Source organism: Peromyscus californicus, unplaced genomic scaffold (genome assembly GCF_007827085.1).
Source record: "Peromyscus californicus insignis strain IS unplaced genomic scaffold, ASM782708v3 Scaffold_1__1_contigs__length_55948999, whole genome shotgun sequence".
Lineage (NCBI taxonomy): Eukaryota > Metazoa > Chordata > Mammalia > Rodentia > Cricetidae > Peromyscus > Peromyscus californicus.
In genome coordinates, this window is record NW_026294492.1 from 50,054,787 (window position 1) to 50,077,344 (window position 22,558).

A 22,558-nucleotide genomic window follows, 5' to 3' on the forward strand; every position below is an offset into this window, starting at 1 on the left:
GCGGAGAAGGCGCAGGCGCGTCTCGCCGGGTCGCCTTCGGGCGCGGGCCGCGACGCATGCGTGCTGCAGTCCCTGCGCCTGCGCGTTGCGGTGAGGGGCGGCCGGCCAGTTTCGGAGCGGCGGCCAGTCGAGCGGTGCGCGTGCGCAGCCGTGAAGCGAAGCGAGAGGAACTCCAGATTTAGGACAGTAGCGACGCACCAAGCGGTGCGCATGCGAAAAAAAGGAAACTCTGGACGGGCGCTTACGGCCGGTTGCGCATGCGCATTCGTACGAGCGAGGCTTGCGAAAGCTCGGACGTGCGACCGAAGCGGCACGTCAGATCGGTGCGCATGTGCATTCGGCAAAAAAAAGGACAGGCGGCGCTTGAGACCGGTTGCACATGCGTATCAGCGAAGCGAGGGTGTCGGAAGCTGGGACGTGGGACCGAAGAGGTGCGTCAGAGCGGTGCGCCTGCGCAGCCGCAAAGGGAGGCGGGAGGAAGCGAGTGCGCTTTTCCTCTTACGCTGCGCCATTTTGTGCTCAGAGCCGCCACGGCAGCGGGCGGCGTGTGTATGAGGTTGCCGAGCGGGTGGGGAAGTCGCGGAAGCGAGGATGGCGGAACCTGTGACCGAGTCGGGCGACCCCGGCTCTGGTCCGGTCGCCTCGGAAACCGGGACGCGGCGGCTCAGCGACCTGCGGGTGATCGACCTGAGGGCGGAGCTAAAGAAGCGGAACCTGGATACCGGCGGCAACAAGAGTGTGTTGATGGAGCGGCTGAAGAAGGTGAGGGCGGACCCGGGCACGTCACTGCGCCCTCTGACACTGGGCCTCCCAGCCCGAGCCCCCATTCCGGTCTGAACTGTCAGCCACCGAGGGAGCCGAGGCTGTGTGACCTTGCCAGTCGCTGCCCCTCTGTGTCTCGCTTTCCTTTTGCCCCCGGGTTTGCACGAAGCCAGGGCTTGACGAGTTGCACGGTGGGCCGGGGCAGGTCTCCGTGACCTTGCATCTGCAACTCCCTTCCCTCAGTCAGCCTCATGCTTGGCTCTCCCCAGGGCCTCTGCACAGTCCAGGCAGACCCCCAGTTCTGGTCCCCTTGCATTTTCCTGGCCTGGAGCCTAGCTGTCATCTTGGTCCAGCACGAGGTGTCACCTCCCCGCCCCTCTCTGTTTTGTCTCGTGCACTTAAGCACTTGACACAAACTTGTCTGTGGAGCGGGGACCTTGAGGGTTAGGGCCTTGTGACTGGCTGTCGGTGGAAGGCGCCAGAATACTTTGAGTGAATATTGTCCAGCTTGCTTCCTTCCCCAGCCCATGTTATGTTTTTCCTCATTAAAAGTCAACGATCTTTCTCCCCGCGCCCCCCCCCCCCTTTATTTTGGAGATCAACCGTACCCCAGGCTGTCCTCAGACTTGCTGTGTAGCCCAGGCTAGCCTTGAGCTTCTGATCCTCCTGCCCCAGCCTTCCACATGCTGGAATTACAGGTGTGCACCGTTGTGGCAGGCTGATGATAGCCTTTTGAACCCCACTCAGCCCTTTGCCCTCCCTGAGTCAAGGACAGGTGTCCTGCCATCCTCCCACTTCGAGTGATCCTTTTGTGAATGGTCACCAGCCCTGCTTTGGGGGTAATACTTGGATTTGATGTATTTTTGCCAGTGCTGGGGATTATATCCAGGGCCACATGCTGCCAGTCATGCATGACCACAACCTGCTGGCCCTGATCCTGCAGCCTGGACTTTCAGCCTCCCTTTCTCTCTTTGGCCTTGAGTATGAAAGGGGAGCCCGCTGTGCTGGGTGAGGCCCGAAGCCCAGATTGTGAGCACTTGTTGTCTGAACGGATGGCTTTGCTGCTAGAAAGAACAGCTTGTGCCAGGCCCTCTTAATAAATAACTTTGTTTAAAAATCCACCCTCTCCTGGCAGGCAGTTAAGGAGGAAGGACAAGAGCCTGAGGAGATCGGCATCAGCTGGGGAGCCACAAGCAAGAGGGCCATAAAGAGATGCACCAAAGGTACCTGCCTGTCTCGCTGCTGGGCCTGGGGAATGGGTGTCAAGCTGGGCTGCTGGCCTTCAGGGTGTCCTCCTACACGCACACACGTAGGCCCGCTGCTCCCACTGGACAAGGGGCCAGTGTCAGAGGTGCAGGAGGAGGAGCAGGGCAGGAGCCAAGGAGAAGAGAAATACATGGCGCAGACACCTCCCGAGGGTGACGAGGTGCTGGGATGCGCTCTCTGGTGTGCAGAGTATGTGCTCTACTCCAAGCCATGGCCCCAGCACTAGCGTGTTTTCTTGCACGATGCCACAGGGAAGTTCTCACAGCTGTCCAGTCTGCTCATCCGAGGTGTGCTGACATCAGGCTGTGTAGGATGGCTGCTGAGGAAGTGTAGGAAATTCAAGCGCTTCTGATGGTTGGGGTCTGTGGGCATGCCTGTTGCAGTGTGCATACTCACACAGGCATGCGTGTGGCTGCCTTGGTGTCACATTGTCCTCTGGTTTTTGTCTGTTTTAGGGTTTATTTTATGTGTGTGAGTATTTGTCTGTGTGTGAGTGCAGCACATGTGTGCAGTGCCAACAGAGGTCAGAAGCAGGTCTTGGATCCCTTAGACCTGGAGTGGGATGGTCGTGAGTCTCCATGTGGATGCTGGAAGCTGAAGCCTGTCCTGTACTTTGAACCACTGAGCTATGTGTCCAGCCCGTCTACTTTGGCTTTGAAATTGGGTTTACCTGGGCCACCTTAGTGTTTGGCTGGGCTGCTGACCTGAGTCCTGGGGTCTCCCTGTCCCCACACCCCAGCTCTGGGATTACAAGTGCCCTCAAAGCAGTTCCTCACGTGGCGCTGAGGATTGAACCCAGGCCCTTAAGCTCACATGGCCAGTGCTTTACCAGCCGGGCCGTCTGCCCGCTGCCCTGAGGTCAGTTTTTACCAGCAGTTTCTAGCAGGACAACTTTTCCTCAACACTCAGGAGGCTGAGGCAAGAGGATGGCCAATTCCAGGGAGGCAGAGCTCTGGAGACTCTTATTAAAAAACAACCAAGGGCTGATGAAATAGCTCAACTACTAAAGGGGCTTGCTGCTAAGTCTGAGGAGCTGTTTGGTCCTCAAGGCCCACATCACGGAAAGAAACAGCTGGCTCCCAAGAGTTGACTTCTGGCTTCTGCAGGTGTGTCATGCAGTAACTTTTTTATTTTAAAGCACTGTCCTGGAGGCCTAGTGACCCTGTTGCTTGTGTCACAAACATCTGCCTGACTGGACTCAAGCATGTCAGATCAGTGGGCCACTGTCAGATAGGCCTGGAGGAGGTGGCAGTCTGCTTGGTTGAGAGGATGCCTCCGTGGGCAGAGCTGTGCTAGTCCACTTGTGGAGGTGCTTAGGAGTGGTCTTCAGTGTGATGTGCTGGCCCTTGGCTTCCACGCCAGCCCAAGGTCCTGTGACGACAGGAATGGAGTTGCCCAGGAGGCACTGAGGGTTTTCTGAACACCACTTTCTGGCAGAGTGGGAGGAAGTTTCGGGAAAGTCACAGCCACTGCTTCTCAGAAGTGGGCGTGGCTCAAGCAAGGGGTGGGGTGGGCAAATGTTCACCCAGCATTTGTCCCAGAGCCCCAAAAAACACTGACTGATATGACCCGTGCGAAGCCTGCAGTTCATGTTGGCTGGCTAGGGAATGTGTCCCTTGAGCCAGTGTTCAGCGACCATCAGTGTGGCACTCCTGCTGTGTCCTGTGAAGGTACCACTTGCCACCACAGAGGGCCTGAGTATTCTGAGTCCCCTCCCACTTTCCAGCCAAATGAGATGCTGTAGGCACCATAGGGGTTATTTGGTCCTGAGAATTGAACCGTGGTCACTAGGCAATGCCCAGCCACCCAACTGTGGACTTCGCCTGATTTTGGATTGTTGGTCAAAGACTTGAGAGTTCTTAAAAGTTGAGGTTTCTTTTTGTGTCTGTGTCTGCGTGGGTCGGGGTACACATTCATGTAGAGGTTAGATCAGGAAGGGATTGGTCTCAGTTGTTATCCATGTTGTTTCCTGGGACAGGTTCTCACTGCCTAGCTGGTTGGCCATCAACTCCAGGATTCTCCAGTCCCCACTTCTGCAGCATTCTTCAGATAACATCCACCTTGACGTTTTTGTGTGTTCATATTTATTTAGTGTGTGTGTGTGCACACGCGTGCCCACGAGAACATATACACACATGCAGTAACACAGTGCAAGGGCAGAGGTCAGAGCGGACTTGCTGCTCGGGGTCAGTGCTCCCACCGTGTGTGATCCAGGGATCAGACCCAGGCCGCCAGGCTTGGCGGCAGCTCCTCACCAAGCCGTCTCACTCCTTTCTGAGTGTGGTGACCCACGAGGGGGATCAGGACAGCTTCATACAGAGGATTCTGAGGGTGGAACCTGGGTATTTGATTCCAGAGGCAGGGTTGGTAATGGTGGGGATGGCGTGCTCTCAGGAAGCTGGGTGGTCACATGTTCATCCATATACAGGAAGCAGACGGAGAAGGGAAGTGGGGTGAGGCTGGCTCTCAGCCTTCTCACACTGACAGACTTCCTTCAGCGAGGCTCCACTTCCCAAAGTCCTCACAGATAATTACAGTTAGGAAGTAGCAACGAAAAGAATTGTATGGTTGGTGGTCACCACAACATGAGGAGCTGCATTAAGGGGTCCCAGCATTAGGAAGGTTGAGAACCACTGCCTGAAGGGTCCATCCATAATCTCCCAAACAGCACAGTGACCTGGACACAAAATGCTCAAATACCTGATGCTTGTCATCCAAATCACACCTGGCAAGTGCTTTTATCTGCTGGCTGGGACCACTGGTTCAGCTAAACTGTCTGACCAGAAAGGAAGCGGCCAGCACTTCTGTCTACACCTCCCTGGCCCTGGAATGAGCATGCAGACATCGCTACATCCAGCATCTACGTGGGTGCTAGGGGCTGAATTTGAGCAGTTCTTCTGTTTTGTTGATGGTTTTATGACTTTCCCAGTATTTAATCTTTTTGGAGGCTACATGCTGTGTTGGCATAGGGAACCAAAAATTGGAGGGATGGAGGGCCCCAAGGTCATGAGCGCCCACTGTGTTTCCACTGCGCTGGGTCATGAAGCATCCTGGGCACTTCATGCTACTGCAAGAGGCATCGGGGTTGTTGGGTCACATGTGCACATACACAAATATACACAAAAGCGCACCCCCATGCCGAGGATGCTGCTCCCTCCTCCCAGGCCTCAAACTTTGACCCTCAAGAGCTGCCCTCTCTCCTCCTTGGGGTGCAGTTAGGACACCCCTACAGAGTTCATTTCTTTCACAAAACCATTGATGGGACTCAGCTTACCACAGACTTACTGAGCTGTTGCCACAGAATTACGAGGGTGGGCCTGACTTGAGATCCCCAGCACCCACAGGAAACCCAAGTGTGGTGCGCATCCATAACCACAGTGCTGGGAGGTGGACACAGGAGGATCCTTTGGGCTTGATGGTCGAATAGCCAGGCATATCAGCAGACTCCAGGTCAGTAAGACCCTGTACCAGGTAACAACGTGGCTAACAATTAGAGGAGACACCCATTGTTGACCTCAAACTACCGCATGCATGTGCCACACAAGGCTAGTGCTAAGTTGCAGGCAAGCACTTGTAGGGAGCAGAATGCAAGTGGACCCTGTCAGCAGTCCAGCGTGTCCACAGACAGCACTGCAGGTGTCCCACACCCTTGCCTGGGGTGATGGGAGGCAGGGACAGGCATATCTGAGTCTTCGTAGATAGGGAGTTCCAGACCAGCCAAGCATACTTTTTTCTTCTGTCTTTTGAGGTGTTTAGTCTGGGGTGGTTTTGAGATTTCCTAAGGCTTTTATATAGAACCTGAGCGCTGTGTTAGGATGATTGAAGTCTTGGCTTAGAAAGATACCCACCCAGACAAGATCTCTGCGATACGGAGGAATGGCTAACACCGTGGAATTGTCTTGTCCCCTGTCAACTAATTCTGAGGCTGGCTCTGGACTCTAACCCAATTGACACTATTCTATAATTAGGATTCAAGATGGAGGAGGAGGGCGTCGAGGACAACAGCCTGGAAGAAGATTCCAGAGATGGGCAGGTGTGTTGGGCCTGGGGGCGGCACACCTTCCCACACCCCATGGTCTTGGTGACTGACATCCTCACTCCCCTCACAGGAGGACGGGGTTGTGACTCTGCAGAGTTCACAGGACAGGGACACCATGGACACAGGTGTGCCAGATGGGACGGAGGCTGAGGACCTCAGTGAGCCCTGCCTGGGGGAGGGTGACACCGATGACCACATTCTTCATGCCTTCGGTGACAGTAAAGAGTACGTGGCCGCGCAGCTGGGAAGGCTTCCAGCTCAGCTCCTGGAGCATGCTGTAGGTAACTTGCAGCCACGTGTGCGCCAGCGGCCCTGGGGGCTCAGCATCAGGGCTGCCCAGGTCCTGGTAGAACCAGACCTGAGTTTAATCCCTCCACAGTCAGGTGCCGGTGGCCATTGCTCTTGGATAGTGCAGGGAGTGCTCTGAACTCAAGGGAGAGGGGTGTGTGGATGGCATGAAGGCTCCTTGGGTCGCAAGGGCTTTTAAGTGCTGTGGGAACACACTCAACAGAACGGGCTGTTGTGTGTCACCTGGTGGTGGTGTCAGCTCTGAAGGCCGGAGCCCAGCACAAGTCTGTCCCATGGGCACCCGCTGTTCTGTGCAGGCTGGCTTTGCATGGCGCTCACAGCTAGTTGATTTAGTGTGGTGTTGTGATTTCTTCCTGAGGGACTTGCTGGGACTCAGCCTTAGCTGAGGTCAGGGGGTGTATGAACACCTAGTGGGTCTTGGATAAATTGGAGGAACTCTACTCAGCACAGTCTGAGTCCAAGTAAGGTTGAGGTAGCAGAGCTGAAGAGGCACCTGATTTCCACGTGTGGTGTGAGTCTCCTGCACGTAGAAATGGCTGGGGCAGTCAGTCCTCACTCAGTCAGCACAGGGGCGTCTGCCGCCTCAGAGCTGCTGTTAGCCTCAGCCTGGAGTCAAGGGCGACTGTGCTGTCCTCAGCTGAGCAGTCACAGTGATAGGTGCTGTGGAGGAGTGGACAGAGGTGTTCACTGCTCTGGCCTCCACGAAGTCATGTTCTGATTCATTTTTCCAGGTGAATGAGGATGTCTTTAAGACTCTGGAAGCTTCAGTGTCAGACCTCAAAGTAACTCTGGTGAGTGGCATCTCTGTGTGGCTCTGCAGTGTAGGAGACGAGACTGTGAGTGTCTTTGTGTGCATCTGTGAGTGTGGGGGTGGGGTGCGCGTGTGTATATGCATGTGTGTACGTCTGAGTGTATGTGTCTGTATATGCATCTGTGAGTGTGTGTGTGCATCTATGAGTATGTGCGTGCATGTGTACATATTGTTTTTATACATCTGTATGTGCAGGTGTGCATCTAAGAGAGTGTGTGTGTGTATATGTGTGTGTGTCACGTGCACTGGCTATTCACCCTGTGGCAGTGCCTAAGGGACAGTTAGGGCAGCAAATGTACCTTAGGTCACAGTTCCAAGGGCTTTAGTCCAAGGTCAGGTGACTTGCTATATGTCTGAGAGGAGGAAGAATACCATGGCAATGGGAGAGTTGCTAGAGGAGACTGCTCACCTCATGATGGCCAGGGAGCAGAGACGGCAGGGACAGTGCAGGCGGCTCCTTCCCCAGCCGGCACCTTCCTGTTGTCTGTTCACAACCACCAAAGGAAGGAGCCATTGATAGGGCCAGAGCCCTTTGACTCAGTCACCTCCAAACCTTACACTGTGGAACAGATGCTGGCTGGACCTGGATTTGGAGGCTGGTGTGTGGTTTGTGGAGGTACTGCGAGGTGGGGCTGTGATCAGAACCAGAGAGCCAGGTGGCTGAGTGCTGTCAGTGCCTAGAAGGTTCCCAGAGAAATCCAGGCTTGGAGTTAGTGTGGCTGAGTTCAAGGATGAAATTGGTGTGGTGGTGGTGGCCCTGAGGCAAAAAGGGGTGCAGTTCCTGGGGTTCAGGGATGCCAGTGTTGGGGACTGTGGGGTCCCAAGACTGTGCAGGGTGTGGCCACCCTGAATGAATGAGTAGGCAGGCTTTCTTTTTTTTTTTTTTTTTGGTTTTTCGAGACAGGGTTTCTCTGTGTAGCTTTGCGCCTTTCCTGGAACTCACTTGGTAGCCCAGGCTGGCCTCGAACTCACAGAGATCCGCCTGGCTCTGCCTCCCGAGTGCTGGGATTAAAGGCGTGCGCCACCACCGCCCGGCTTTTTTTTTTTTTTTTTTTTTTTTTTTTTTTAGGCAGGCTTTCTTAAGTCCTGAGCTCAAGGGAGGGGACAGGGAGACACTACCTTGCCCTTCTGTGTCTTTGCTACCTGGAAAATGGGGTAGAGTGGGGTTCAGTCTCAGGCCTGGAAGGTCACCTCAGCCTGGTTCACAGGAGTTTCTTCATGGGGCTGCTCTTCGATGGGAAGCTCAGTGAACGAGGCCTTGGCGACAGGTCATGGCTTCAGACTCATGGACAGATCCAGAGGTCCATGACTATGCTGTTGAGATGACATGTGCCCTTCTGTTCTCTCCAGCAGGCTGATGAAGGAACCCCCTTGGAACCAGGTACTGCTGAGACAGGCACAACAGTGCGGCTTGGCGCCCTGCTGCTCGCGCTTAAGTCCTGTCTGTTCTCCAGATGTGTTATGTAAACCACTCCCGTGGTGGATGGTCCCAGTCGCACATGATCAGAGATTGGAAACCCACTGTATCACCAGATCTGTGCGTGCTGTGGCAGCCCAAGGGCAGCCTTGGGGGCAGATGCATCACTTGCATCAGGCCATGCAGAGTGGCTGTAAGTGGCCACTGGGTAAGGCTGCGTGTCCACACACGAGACAGATCTTGTGATACCATACTAAGTCACAGTCATGGGGTTGAGGCAGTTGAGGCAGACAAAGGCTTTGGTAGGGCACTTAATCCAGAAGCCACCGGTGCCAGAAGACAAGTGGGTCTCTACCAAGATGTTCATCCTGGGCCCCTCTGGACTGCAACGTTCTCACAAGCGAAGAGCGGCTCCAGTTGCCTTGGACTGTGGTGCTGGCCTCAATCCTTCAACCTGGGAGCAAGCAAGCTCCTCAGTAAATGGTGACTGCCATGGCTTCGGCACTGTGGACATTTGGAAGGAAGTCCGAAGACACAGATGTGATTGAAACTGAAGAAAGCTATGGAAGCTGCGCCGTGGTTGTGGGGTGGACGGGAGGGGCGCCTCTGCCCTTAGCACAGGCTGGGGGCGCCACGGCCGAGGGCGCAGGTAGGGTGCAGGCGCTGTGTAGCGGGTTTTCCAATCTCTGTGTAGCCAGCAGTTCTGTCGGTGTGAGCGGGGCCGCCGCGCCCGAGCCGCAGTTGTGATTGCTTTATTTCCCTGGTGATTAAACCTTGTGCCATTCTATTCCTGTTAAATCCGTAGAAAATGAGAAAATACTCGACATTTTGGGGGAAACTTGTAAATCTGAGCCAGTAAAAGAAGAAGGTTCGGAGCTGGAGCAGCCCTTTGCCCAGGCCACGAGTAGTGTGGGGCCAGACAGGAAGCTGGCGGAGGAAGAGGACCTATTTGAGAGCTGCGGACACCCGGAAGAAGAAGAGGAGGAAGAGCAGGAAGAGGAGCAAGAGGAGGAGGGAGATTTAGCTTTGGTCCGCAACAGCGAGTCTGAGTCTCCAAGCACTCGGTGTCAGTGGAGCGAGGCAGACGCCCCGTTAGCAGTAGTGAAAAGGGAGCCGGTGAAGGTGATGAGCCAAGGTGCCAAGCGCAGGTGGAGGTACAAGCAGGCTCGACTGCGCCGGGGGCAGGCAAAGCTGGCAGGTGGAGGCGCCGGGATGGACCGCGAGCCTGTAGGGCTAGAGGAGCCAGTTGAGCAGAGTAGCACAGCTGCCCAGCTCGCGGAGGCCGCCAGCCAGGAGCTGGCGAGAGCGCCCACAGCAGCCCTGAGCCCCGAGCCCCAAGATAGCAAAGACGACGTGAAGAAGTTTGCTTTTGACGCTTGTAATGACGTCCCTGCAGCTCCTAAAGAGTCCTCAGCCAGTGAGGGCGCTGATCAGAAAATGAGGTTTGTTGATTCTCAGTCCTAGACCAGATGCTATCTCCTTTCATTGTCACTAGTGACACACACGAGCTGTTTAGAGCCTGCAGTTGGCGGCCGCCGCGCTGCCCAGCACTAGCTCCTTCAGGCAGCTCCATGTCTCTGCGTATGTTTAACGGGTGATTGGTTTTCCCTTGTTCAACCTGACATGGTTGGGTTCTTAAATTGATGACCGGTATCGCCAGCTAGACTGAATTGCTCTGTAGGGATCTGACACTGTATTGTTGTAGTCAGATTTTCCAACATAAACTCGCAAAAGGTGTCTGTCAGTTTAATTTGAGACTAATTCCCTGGTAGGTATTCAGTTTTAGCACATTCATTCTTTGAAATTAGTTCACTTTGGCTTTTCTTGTTGCAGTAACATTTGTTTTTGTCTCTAGCTCTGTTAAGGAAGAACAGGATATAAAGCCAGTCATTAAAGACGAGAAAGGTAGGCCTCCCTTGGTTGTGTTGCCGTGTGGGGACCGGGGAGGAGGTGGGCTGCAGGCTGCCGTGTACCAGTTGCCCCGTGCACGGCCCTTCCCTGACCCACTGTCGGGATTCTGAGCATCTGCATCACAGAGTAGCATACCCAGACAGGAACACCTGCTCTGTGAGTGACAGGCACCTGCAAGAGCCCTTGAGCCGTCTTGCAAAGCCGTATCTGCCACAGGTGTTCCTGATTATTACTGGGGTGCAGAGTCTGGCGGCCTCATGTAAAGTGTTTGCGGGAGTAGGAGCCCGAGGAGTCTGTTTATTCCTGGAACCCCAGCACTGGGGAGGCAGAGGCACAGTGAGCTCTGAGCTTCGTTGCCCCACCAGTCCAGCCTAATCTGTGAGCTGCAGGCTCGTTGGGCTGTGTCTCAAAATAAGGTAGAAAATGAGGAAGACGCGGGATGTGACCTCTGACCTCCACATGCACACAAACTCATGGCACGGGGAATCTTGCAGCTTCTGCCCCATGTGGTGGCTGTTGAGCTTGGTGGATGAGTCCTACCTCAATGGTGCTGATGACCTCCTCTCCCCAGGCCATACCAGCTGTAGTTCGGGAAGGAACCTGTGGGTCAGCGGGCTGTCTTCCAGCACACGTGCTGCTGACCTCAAGAGCCTCTTCAGCAAGCACGGGAAGGTAGGGTGCCCCACATCTGGCCACCTAGCTCTTAGTGTTCTTTTCCTCAGGTGTTGGTGTCTTCTCTCGTGCTCAACACGGAGCTGGGGCTTATTGTGTGTTTGCCACTAACTAGACTCACCCTCTTGGTTTGGACTTGGGGCCTAAAGCTCACTGTATGGGTCAGGCTGGCCTCAGACTTGCACCACCACACCCAGCTCCCTGCTTTGCTGTGCTTAGTTCTTGGAGTTGAACTGTCTGCCTCCTTCCACATGTGGAACAGCTGTGGTGACAGGCCTGTGCTCCAGAGTTGGGGTGGAGATGAGTTGGTAAAGCACTCACCTGGCTGGCAGGAGGCCCTGGGATCTACACCCGGCACCACATAAACTGGACACGATCTCAGCACTCCTGAGGTGGAGGTGTGAGGATCAGAGTCACAGTCATTCAGTCATTCTGGGCACCTAGTGGGTTAGAGGCCAGCTTGAACTACAGAAGACAAGGAACACCCACTTGGTTCTGCTCAGAGTGCCCAGGGTACCCCAGAGGCTGTTTGCCCTCTCTGAGTCTAAGGCCGACACAGCAGGGCTGTGTACTGGTGAGGGAGCTGTTGGCTTCTGTGTCCTTCAGCCTGGAGCATCTTGGAAACTTGAGCGGGAGAGTAGGTCCAGCCTCTCCCTAGTGCAGTGCGAGCTTCAGCGCTTCCCTGAGCACTTGGGGACAGGAGGGGAGACTGCCCTGCCCTGGAGGGGTTGGAGCACTGGGACGTACAGCACTCTGGTCCCGCAGAAGTCATCATTCCTTGGTGCAGGCCTAGGCAGCTGCTCCGCTCACAACAGTTGTCACACCCACTGTGACAGGTGGTGTCATAAGACAAGCCCTGAAGCCACTGTTGTTTGTGGTGGTTGAGTGCTGCTCTCCTCGATGCGCTGCAGGGTGCAGAGGCTGTGAGTGTGTCCCAGCTACTGCATTCAGCAGAGCCTCAGAGCCAGTGAGCCTGGTCTATCTGCATAAGTCTCAAGAAGGCCAGAGGCACAAGGGCAGCAGGGGCGGGTGGGGGTCAGTCGGGTTTTTGATGCAGTGGCCACGGGTGCTGTGCCCTCGCCCCCGTCTGTCTGTCTGAGCCTTTTGGTGCAGCTGTCCCTCTGGCTGACTCCCTGGATGCTGTTGAGCACAAGGGTGGATGTTTGGGATGTCCTGTGTGCTGGAGTGTAGGCCCCCCCCCAGGTTTCATAGAGCACAGCATGATGCCGCTTCCTGCTGCTTTACTAGTGAGGCTTGACATGAAAAGCGTAGATGCTCAGCGGCCTTAAGCCCGTGCTCTTCCCCCCTCAGGGCTCCTCCCTCCTGCACCACAGGTGACTGGTGGGGACGAGGTGTCCGAGGAGACCAGCCTTGCTCTTCAGCGGACTCATGCACCCTGTCCAGCTGGGCTTGACTTTTGTCTTTGTTCTTCAACTACCCACTGCCTTTTCCTCCCAGCATTTTTAGGAGAGCACTGGGTTTCCTGGGCTCTGCTTCTCGTGCTCCTGTCTTTGAGGACTCAGCATTGTGGCCCCTCATGGAGTTGAGGCAGGCACTCTTTCTGGTGCCCAGCTCCCACCTCCCCAGGCCTGGCTGGAGTCTGGGCTTTTGTTGCGTTCTGGTAGCTTCTCTTGCACTTTGTTTCCTGGCCTCTGCTTTGTAACACCAGTCAGTCTTTCACCTCCAGACGTGGGTTCTGGTGACTTGAGGGTTCCTACACTTTTCCGACATGCTGGGCCCCTTCTTGCCTGAGCAGATTCTGGCATCTAGTTTGTGCCGTGTCACCTGTGCCTGTTCACAGTGCACCCTGTCCCTAGGGGCTGCTGTGTCAGCTGCTCGCTGTTCTGTCTGAGCAGTGAGTGACCTGCCTCCCGCAGGGCCTCCCAATACCTGAGAGGGGCCCCTGAATGCCAGCCTCCCTGTGCATGGGTCAGGGCATTATCATCCAGCTCAGAACCTCTGCAACCCTCAGCTCACCTTTAACCTGCCTCAGTTTCCCTCCCTGCCCATGCCCTGGAAACTCCAGGCATAAAGTGAGCAATCTGGATGCTTTGCTTGTGTCTGCAAAGCATCGGCCTTTCTCTGTAGTGCAGTGACTGCCACCCCCAGGCAGAGGAGAGGGCCTGGCACAGAAGCTGCAGCCTAGTGGGGGTCACCTTTTTGTGGGGTCTGATTGGGCTCCATGTGACACTTGACTGGCTCTGCATACTGTTTGTCACATGAGAGCTAGCTACTGTGCTCTGACCAGTGGGGGTTCTCTAGGACCCACAGAGGGTCACCAGGCAGAGCCGAGTGCTGAGGATGGCAGCAGTGGGGGTCTGGTGCTTGGTGTCTCGTGACAGAGGCCAAGTGTGTCCTTAAACCAGTGTATTCTTTCCCTCGGAGGTTGTCGGGGCCAAGGTGGTCACCAACGCCCGAAGTCCTGGGGCTCGGTGCTATGGATTTGTGACCATGTCCTCGTCAGATGAGGCCACCAAATGCATTAGCCACCTGCACAGAACCGAACTGCATGGAAGGATGATCTCTGTGGAGAAGGTGAGGTGCTTGCTGTCGCCACCCACAGCAGTGGCAGGGCTGTGCCCCCCCCAAGTCACCACCACCCCGTTACATTCTAGGCCAAAAACGAGCCCTCCGGGAAGAAGTCGGCAGACAGGAGAGCTTGTGACCTGAAGGAGAAGGTGCCAGGGCCGGACAGGCCTCACCCTGTGGAGATCAAGATGGAGAAGTACAGTGACGTGGCGGCCCTCACCCCTGGGTTCCAGTGCCCTTCCAAACCCCCGCTTCCCAGCTGGTAGCCACAGGGCAGTGCAGTCCCTAATCAGAGCCCAGAGCCAGGTAGCTGAGCAGCCCCCCCGTCAGATTCCATACCAGCTGCGGCAGTGCGGCTCGAGCGGCCTTATGGCCAGCCTTTACCTCTTGGCCGTGAGAACATCAGACCTGGAAGGGCTTCCTGGGCTGACATCCAGATGTGCACCAGATTTGCCAACTCACAGCCCCTCCTGATAGATGTCACTCATCACCACGTTCATGCAGATGTTAAAAATGTCCCAGACATGCTGCACATCTCCATGGCAGCCTGCAGTGCCTTAGCGCTTTTAGAGCCAGGGTCTCGGGAGTGCTCTTGCCAAGGGACATGGCTTATGTTTTCAGCTGAAATAGACAGACACAGGCCTGGCGAGTGCCTGGCAGTTTGTGTTACCACTGTTGAGGATCTTTGGCAGGAGGGCTCCGTGATAAAGAAAGTGGTTATTAGGTGTCACATGGGTGATGTTAGGGTACAGGTGGGGCTGGGCTTCAGAGCTGCACAATGGCTCCCCAGATCAGTGGGGAGCAAACTGGCCTCAGAGTGATCACTGTTCCTCAAGTCCCCCAGTGAGGATGGTAGCAATGAACCAGAGTGCTGAGAATGAGGACATCACTGGGACCATGCCTCAGGCCCTACAGTCTGGCCCGGTGTGGAAGTTGCGGGCTCTGGGGAAGTGCCCAGCAGCATAGGTGGGGCCGGCACTCACTCTGGGAGGCTCCTGGCTGTGGCTCTGGCTGGGCGTGGCAGGTGGCACACGACTGTGCCCTGCTGATAGGCAGGGCATTCCGAGGCTTACTCTGGTGGTGCCATCTTGGGACATGGTAACAGAAGAGTGGGCTTTCTCTGCTGATTAAAGTATTACCAAAAATCGTGGGGAGTCCCAGCAGAGCTGTTACGTGATGCCTGGGAAATCAGGGTCCCCTCTTGGGGCTCTGAGTCTCACTAATAAATGCGTTTAAGAACAGACACAAATGCAAGCCTGAAGGGGACATGTTAGAGTCCAAAGGGAGAACCCAGGGCAGGGACACTGGAGATCTGCAGCTGCCAGGAGGAAGGAGAGTGGAGAAAGAATAAGGGACCCAGAGCGGCAGGAAGTGTAAGAGCAAGTTGAGGCTCTGGCCGGCACTGTAAGAGGCAGGGGAGAAGAGAAGCAGCAGCAATGTGCTTCTCTGTGGCAGGCCACAGGAGGCAGACGCAGCCCATCCTACAGCTCTGTAGGGATGGGGCTCTGGGAAGGAAGAGGGCCATGGCTGAGTAAACATGGTGTGTGCCTGTGTATAAGAGTCTAGAAAGTATGGAGAGCAGATGAGGCCAGGCTGAGCTCATTCTCTGGGCTAGCATCATGGGCTCTGTCCTGCTTGTCAACATAGGGGTCACTTAGTTGGTGTTGATTTATTTAGAGGTCTTATTTCACCTGTGGCCTAAGCTGGCACAGAACTCAATCCCTCTGCTTTAGTCTCCCAAAAGCTGGAGACTTATCCACTCCACTTGGTTCAGATTACTTTGCTGTGAAGTAGCTTCCGGGTGGGCAGGGCGGCTCAGCTGGTAAAGGTGCTTGCTGCCAAGCCTGACGGCCAGCGTTTGATTACCAGAATCTCCACGGTGGAGAGAACCGGTTCCTGCAAGTTGTCCTCTGCCCGCTACACATGCACTATGAGTACACCCACACAGAGAAACAGTAAATAATTTGGCTGGGAATGTTGTTCAAGCCCTGACTTCCATCCCTAGCACCGTGGAGAACCAGGTATGATGGCACATGTCTGCCATCCCAGTGTCAAGACATAGAGACAGGAAGGTCAGGAGATTGAGGCCAGCCTGGACTTCATGAGGTTCTGGGGATCCAACAGCACTCTGGCCCTGATAATTGCAGCTTTTAGGCCACCAAAGAGGTGCAGGCCTCAGATCCTCCCCTTCGCTGGTGGGTGGGGCCAGCGGCTCCTGTGGAGATCACCTGGAGGCTACAGCTTACTGTTTTCAACAGAACCGTGATCAAGAAGGAAGAGAAGTTGGAAAGAAGAGAGGAGAAAAGGCCGGAGGACATTAAAAAGGAGAAGGATCAAGATGAGCTCACACCAGGAGCTGCCAGTCGGTCTCGAGTCGCCAAATCAGGTGAGTCGCCTCTTGGACACCAGTGGAAGGGTGGAGGCATAGCAGGGGAGGAGAGGGGGTCAAGGGCGGAAGGCAAGCAAGATTTTCCACTCGCTGGGTTTTCTCCTGTGTCGTGTATAGGCCACAGTCACAGACCATGTGATAGAAAAGAGGTTTCTATTCTTCAAATCAGGCCTAGTGGCAAAGGCCTGTGTCACCCCCCCACTCAAAACTGTGGCAGGGAGATTGCGGTCAAGGCCGGCTTTGACAGCCTAGTGAACCCCTGTCACAAAATCACAGCATCAGGCGAACACCAGACTGGGGGTGGGTGGAGTCCAGGGTAGGCACTGCCCACACAGGAGGAAGAAAGGGAGCTTGCTCCACAGTAGAGGGCAGGCTTGGGGCAGGCCTGGGCCTGGGGCTGTGTGCAGTCGGGTTCCTCCAGGCACCTGTCCTGTCGAGGGCGTGGCCCGTGGCCTAGAGCACGGGCTGTACTCAGAGCTGGGCAGGAGATGAAGACAAGCCGACACTGCAGCTCCCTCCCTCCCTGGTGCTGAGAGAAGAGTGAGTTGTGGGGGGCACGCCTCACCAGCAGCTTGAGACAGTCCTCTCAACAATAACTGAGAGATTAAAACTGAAAATGCCAGTCATCTTTAATCCCAGCACTCGGGAGGCAGAGGCAGACAGATATCTGAGTTCAAGGTCTGCCTGGTCTACAGAGTGAGTTCCAAGACAGGTACCAAAACTGCACAGAGAAGCCCTGTCTCGGAAAAAAAAAATAATAATGAAATAAAAGGAAAGGAAATTACAGCTTCTCCCTGTGTTGAACCTCCCCAGAGGCACCATTGTCCTGGTGCTTACAGCCCGGGCCTGCAGTGCAGAGATGCCCAGCCAGCTCCTTTGGGACAGAGGGAATATCCCTGCCGCCCACACAGTGAGGAAACATGGCCGCTGTTGGGTGATACACCTGCCACGGCCACACTCTACACACACTTGTGGGGGATGCAAGGCTGAGCTGTAGCCCACATGCTCACTGTGCTTTCATGCAGGAAGCAGAGGCACGGAACGTACAGTTGTAATGGACAAGTCCAAGGGTGAGCCCGTCATCAGCGTGAAGGCCGCAAGCAGGTCAAAGGACAGAGTAAGTATTGATAGACAGGGCTGGACTGGGCCCTAACTCATCTTCTGTCCAGGGACTGAGGCATGGGCAGCCTTGGCAGAGATGGGCCCATGCGGCATGCTACAGTGTAACAATGACATATCTGTTTCTGCTGTTGGCCTTGTCCTTGGTAGCACCAGGGTGGTGTTTGGGCCTGCACGACACTCTTCACCCTGGAAGCCTCTACCCAAAAAGAGCCAGGCTGGCACACTGTGTGCCCCACCAGGCACAGGGCTAGAGTGCATCCGGTGACGAGTGCACGCTCACACTCCTGCAGGAGGAGTGAGTGAGCATTTGGAAGCGCCTGTAGCTCCCAGGGCTGTCTGGCCTGGGCCCTCTGAGACCCAAATACAATCCTAGAGCCGGCAGCTGGCCCTGCAGAGACTGTGAGGGGCTGTGACCTGTGCAGCTGTGCGGGGTGCTTACACTGTAGAAGCATGGCGGCGGCAGCAGCAGTGGGAGCCCCTCACAGCGCATGGCTCAGCTTGGCTCAGCTTCGTGCCAGAGCCCTGCTCCTGTTGTTTTCCTCCCCATTTACACGCGTGTGCACCGCCTGTGGAACAGCCCAGGGATGCCCTGGGCTGGAGTTAGAGTTGTGAGCTGCCAGCCTAGGTCCTCTGAATTTAGAGCGCTCTGGTGGTTTTTAATCAGACATGCCGATGCCACCCTCAGGGTCTGTGGGGTTTTGGCCAACCCTGGGAGGACGGCCAGGCAGTAGTGGCACATGCCTTTAATCCCAGCACTTAGGAGACAAGCAAGCCAATGTCTTTGAGTTCAAGGACAGCCAGAGCTACACCGAGAAACCCTGTCTCAATAAAGCAAACAGTCACAGGGACAGAAGAGCTGCAGTCTGAGCCTAAGGTGCGGCCTCCCTTCTGACCGGAAGGTCTGGCTTGGCGCTGCTCCATCTGTATCCTAGGCTGGCCTTGAACTTGCAGTCCTGCCGCCACCCCCTCGAGTGCTGATGTCACGGGCACATGTCCTTACGGGCAGCTCTGTAAGATTTAGAATAGGCTGATTCAGATGTCCTCAGGCCTAGGCAGGATGGTGTGTGCCAGGCTGACTGCCAAGCTCATGGTGAGACCCTGGCGCTCTGCACACTGCTCAGTTCTGACTAAGCCACACTGGTCAGCAGAGCTCCAAAAGTCAAGACCGCAAGTCGGAGGGCCGGGAGAAGAGAGAGATCCTGTCATTCGACAAGATCAAGGAACAGAGGGAGCGGGAGCGCCAGAGGCAGCGGGAGCGCGAGATCCGGGAGACCGAGCGGCGAAGGTGAGGAGGGGGGGTGAGTAGTGAAGAGCAGTGACCCTCGGAGCCAGGGGAGGAGCGTGTCAGGAACAGTGACCCTCGGAGCCAGGGGAGGAGCGTGTCAGGAACAGTGACCCTCGGAGCCAGGGGAGGAGCGTGTCAGGAACAGTGACCCTGGGAGCCAGGGGAGGAGCGTGTCAGGAACAGTGACCCTCGGAGCCAGGGGAGGAGCGTGTCAGGAACAGTGACCCTCGGAGCCAGGGGAGGAGCATGTCAGGAACAGTGACCCTGGGAGCCAGGGCATGTTCCTGGCAGAGCAGGCCAAGGCCTCTGTGGAGCCCCAGTGGGGAGGGCTGGACTCGGCCGCTTCGGCGTCTGACGTCTGCATAGGGGCCTGTGCAGGGGCCACAGGCCGAGCGTGGGCCGCGCTGAGGCAGGCTTGCGGTGTGGGCTGACAGGCACCTGCCTGCAGGGAGCGGGAGCAGCGGGAGCGGGAGCAGCGGCTGGACGCCTTCCAGGAGCGGCGGGAGAAGGCGCGTGTGCAGCGGGAGCGCCTGCAGCTCCAGTGCCAGCGCCAGCGGCTGGAGCGCGAGCGGCTGGAGCGGGAGCGGCTAGAGCGCGAGCGCATGCGTGTGGAGCGCGAAAGGCGCAAAGAGCAGCAGCGCATTATGCGTGAGCGTGAGGAGCTGCGGCGGCAGCAGGAGCAGCTGCGGGCTGAACAGGAGCGGCGGGCACTACGCAGACCCTATGACCTGGATGCTCGGTGAGTGCCATGCCCGGTGCTGTTCCTTGACCAGCCAGCCCTCTGTGCTGTGGCCACCCTGCCTGGCATCCTGTGCTCAGGGCAATGAAAAGCTATGGAGAGGGCAAGATGCTGCCGGCTCTCAGCCAGTGGACAGTCACTGCAGGCACTGAGGAAGCCTGGGGGAGGCTCAGGTGCCTGTAGTTCCCATCAGTTTTGCACAGTCCGCAGGAGAAGCCGACAGGGAGAGGCATTAGGGCCCCCAGTGTGGTCCAGCACTGTGCTCATGCCTGTGGTACTGGTGATAGTCAGCTCCCAGCAGCCTGCTTCCATCCTGAGCTGACAGTGCCATTGGTGACTGGGTTGCTGCTGCTGCTGCCACCTTGAATAAAGTATTTTTGCAAAATGCAAATCAGGAGAGAAGAGAGCTACTGGCCTGAAGGGAAGCGTGCAGCCGTGGAAGACAGGTACCGAGACTTCCCACGGCCCGATCACCGCTTCCACGACTTCGACCACCGGGAGCGTGGTCACTACCAGGAGCATGTCATAGACAGGTCAGCTCCTCCCCTGCAGCTGCTCCCCACAGTCACCAGGTGTGTGGCAGGTGGGTCCTAGTGCTCTCTGAAAAGCTGCTGGGACCTCCCCAGGACAGCTGCAGGTGTCACTGGGGAACCCCAGGCACCCCGTGCCCAACCCTCAGTGTCCTGACTACCAAGGCCTCATGCCTCCCAGAGGATCTTAGGTTGGGCCAGTTGCTTGGCCTGGATATTCTAGAGGAGGAAGCAAGTTGTAAGGGGTAAGAGGTCACTGACCTTGCACTCCTGGGCCTGCCACCACATTATAGTCCCCTTCTTTTCTGGGGTCTTGTCAGGGCTGTTCCTCAGACTTCCCAGGCTATCTCTATTCCAGACCATCTCACTCCTGCCCATCGTAGGTGCAGGGCCCTGACTCCCACTCTAGAGAAAAGCCTTCCACCTACCACTCCATCCCTGGTGTTGTGTCCTAGCACACAGGTGCTGGGGGGCGGGGGCATAGACTTCTGATTCCACCCCACTCCTACACTCTGCCACACCAATGCCCTGTTCCCTTTGCAGGAGAGATGGGTCCAGACCAAGAATGGAGGAACTCGATGGGCAGGTGAGTGGCCCTGCTGTAGAGGGGAAGGAAGGGGCAGCTACTCCGTTCTGAGTTTCCCGGTAGAGACTGTCAGCGGCTCAGCTGCCACTTGCTAGGGAGCCTAGTGTCTTTGCTCTGAGGACCTTCCTTGCAGTGGCAGCTTTGCAGCCCATGGGGAGGAGGGCCAGGCTTTGGCCCTCCAGTTGAGCTGGGTGCTGGTGCTGGGTGTCATGAGAATACAGCGTGACCCCTGAGTCTCCAGGGAGGAAGTGAGGTCCTACGGGATGGACTTGGGTCAGGACAGGGCTTTGAAAACAGCTTGTCTCCTGGGGTCCCCAGAGCGTTCCTTCGTCAACAGGAGACCTTTGGTGGGGTGTGCACAGGCTGAGCTGCCATGCTTAGCCCTGCAGAGCTGCCTGATGGGCCCGTTTGCCACCCGGCCTTGTTGCATGTCTAGGGTACACGGGCTTTAGCTCAGTGGGAGCAGAGGCTCGATGGCATATTGAAGCTGGGCCCTGTGTGTGCATGGGACCAGAAAAGACACCCGTCTCTCCCGTGCCCTGCTGCAGCACTACCTCGATGACCACCACAGCCGTGGAGGCTCCCTCGAGCATCATGGTTGGGACTTCTCCCGAGACAGCTGGCGTGGCTACAGCTCCGACAAGAAGGGGAATGAGGGCCGAGGGCTACCCCCTCCCCCCAGGTAAGTGTCCTCTACAGGAGGCGCCTGGGAGGAGCTGCTTCTGGGATCCTCATGGAGGAGCAGACAAGGGGATCTCCTGGAAGGGTGGGAATCCACCCCAGCAGGAGCACTCGGTTAGGTGGTTTGAGGTGGAGCACGGACTGGCTTCCAACACTGTCTGATTACAGTCCCTCACTGGAGCCCATGTTAGTGTTTAGACTGAAAAGCCCATGCCACAGCAGCCTGCACTTCACCCACCCAGACCTTGCACCCACAAATCCACCTTTCTGGTTGGATTCCCCATCCCGGATGCTTCCCGTCTTGCAGACATAGGCGCACACGCTTGTGACCCTTTTTGTCTGGATCTCACTGAACACTGTCCTTGGGATCCCCTCCATGCTGGGGTGTGTTTTGGGGTGGTGCTCCTGTCCACCCCAGAATTTCATACTGTGGACACTGCCACTTTCTCCCCCACTGGGCCGTTAAAGCAAGGTGTGCTGTGCTCCCTTTCAGCTGTGGGTCATGTTGTGAGCATGTGCGCCCATGTATCTGTGTCAGCGTGTTCCCACGTAGTGCTAGGCCCAAGTGTGGACCCCTGGCCAGGACCACCGTGGCTTCTTGTGGCCTTACTGTGTGGCTGCCTTGGTGGTGACTGCCCTTCCCCTGATGGTGCCTGGCATCCTCCTTGCCCACCTCTGGCCCATCTTTGAAGACGCCCTGCAGTTGGGCTCACGTATTTCTGCTGTGATGGAAGCGAGTGGGGATAGCCATTGTCTCCTTCTGTTGGCAAAGGGTCGGCAGAGACTGGGCAGAGCACCACTCACAGCTGGAGGAGCAGCAGCAGGTTCCCCCCTGGCACGGTGCTGCGGACACAAACACAGCAGGCCATGAGCACGTACGGTGGCGAGGTACCAGGCGGCTACAAGGGGCGGGTGGACACTGGGTCCACAGTGCAGGCAGAGCCCACAGAACGGTCTCTTGCAGGTGCTGAGCGGGCCCTGGCAGGATCTGGGCATGCACATGTGGCAGCAGGCCGGGGTGGCATGGCTGGGTAAGAAGCTTCAGTACCAACCACTGTGTCCTCCTTCCTCTCTCCCTCCCTCTGCATGAGTGCACACTGGCTGGTCTGGTGTTCTGAGTGAACTGTACAGGGCCCTGGGCTCTGCAGGGTGGCACCTTGTGGTCACCAGGCATGACCCTTGCAGACCATCTACCTTTGTTCTAGGCAAAGCAGCTTTGCACACGGTGGACATTCCCAGGGCCACGTGGTGCCCGCTGGTGGATTAGAAGATGGTGGCGTGACCAGCCAGGACCAGAGTGGCAGAGTCCTCCACCCCCACCTTCACCCCCACTTCACCCGCCGCTACTGAGCCCTGCTCTAGACCAAACCCTGCTGTTCCACATAGGCAGAGGCTGTGGCCCAAGCCACCTCACACTTGGGACACCCGCCAGCAGTCGCAAGTTCTGCTGCGTGTCAATGTGAACTCACTCTCCTGGTGTTTTTAATAAACACAGTCCTATTCTGCCGTT

At 56.4% G+C, this 22,558-nt stretch overlaps 1 protein-coding gene across 5 annotated transcripts; it reads left to right on the forward strand.

Annotated features, from left to right (window-relative positions):
* The first annotated feature begins 470 nt into the window (after window positions 1-470).
* Safb2 (scaffold attachment factor B2) lies at window positions 471-22,558 on the forward strand. 5 transcript variants are annotated; one of them, XM_052746840.1, is made up of 21 exons: window positions 471-762; window positions 1,898-1,985; window positions 5,997-6,061; window positions 6,138-6,344; window positions 7,108-7,167; window positions 8,538-8,568; window positions 9,410-10,046; window positions 10,460-10,509; window positions 11,087-11,187; window positions 13,573-13,722; window positions 13,803-13,912; window positions 15,975-16,102; window positions 17,131-17,222; window positions 18,373-18,512; window positions 18,961-19,251; window positions 19,647-19,784; window positions 20,325-20,367; window positions 20,916-21,049; window positions 21,821-21,936; window positions 22,013-22,079; window positions 22,254-22,558. In XM_052746840.1, the coding sequence occupies exons 1-21, from the start codon at window positions 592-594 to the stop codon at window positions 22,396-22,398; spliced, it is 2,964 nt and encodes a 987-aa protein (XP_052602800.1). In that variant the 5' UTR covers window positions 471-591; the 3' UTR covers window positions 22,399-22,558. The 5 variants fall into 5 exon arrangements, with proteins under 5 accessions (XP_052602800.1, XP_052602801.1, XP_052602802.1 ...); XM_052746841.1 differs by having other exon boundaries at window positions 18,376-18,512; XM_052746842.1 differs by having other exon boundaries at window positions 8,541-8,568.

Excerpts from the sequence above, each read along its gene's own strand:
- Safb2 (XM_052746840.1), top strand. The coding sequence starts at position 592 with ATGGCGGAACCTGTGACCGAGTCGGGCGACCCCGGCTCTGGTCCGGTC. Across the intron at positions 11,188-13,572 it reads TCTTCAGCAAGCACGGGAAG|GTTGTCGGGGCCAAGGTGGT; the intron begins GTAGGGTGCCCC and ends TTTCCCTCGGAG. Across the intron at positions 13,723-13,802 it reads GGATGATCTCTGTGGAGAAG|GCCAAAAACGAGCCCTCCGG; the intron begins GTGAGGTGCTTG and ends GTTACATTCTAG.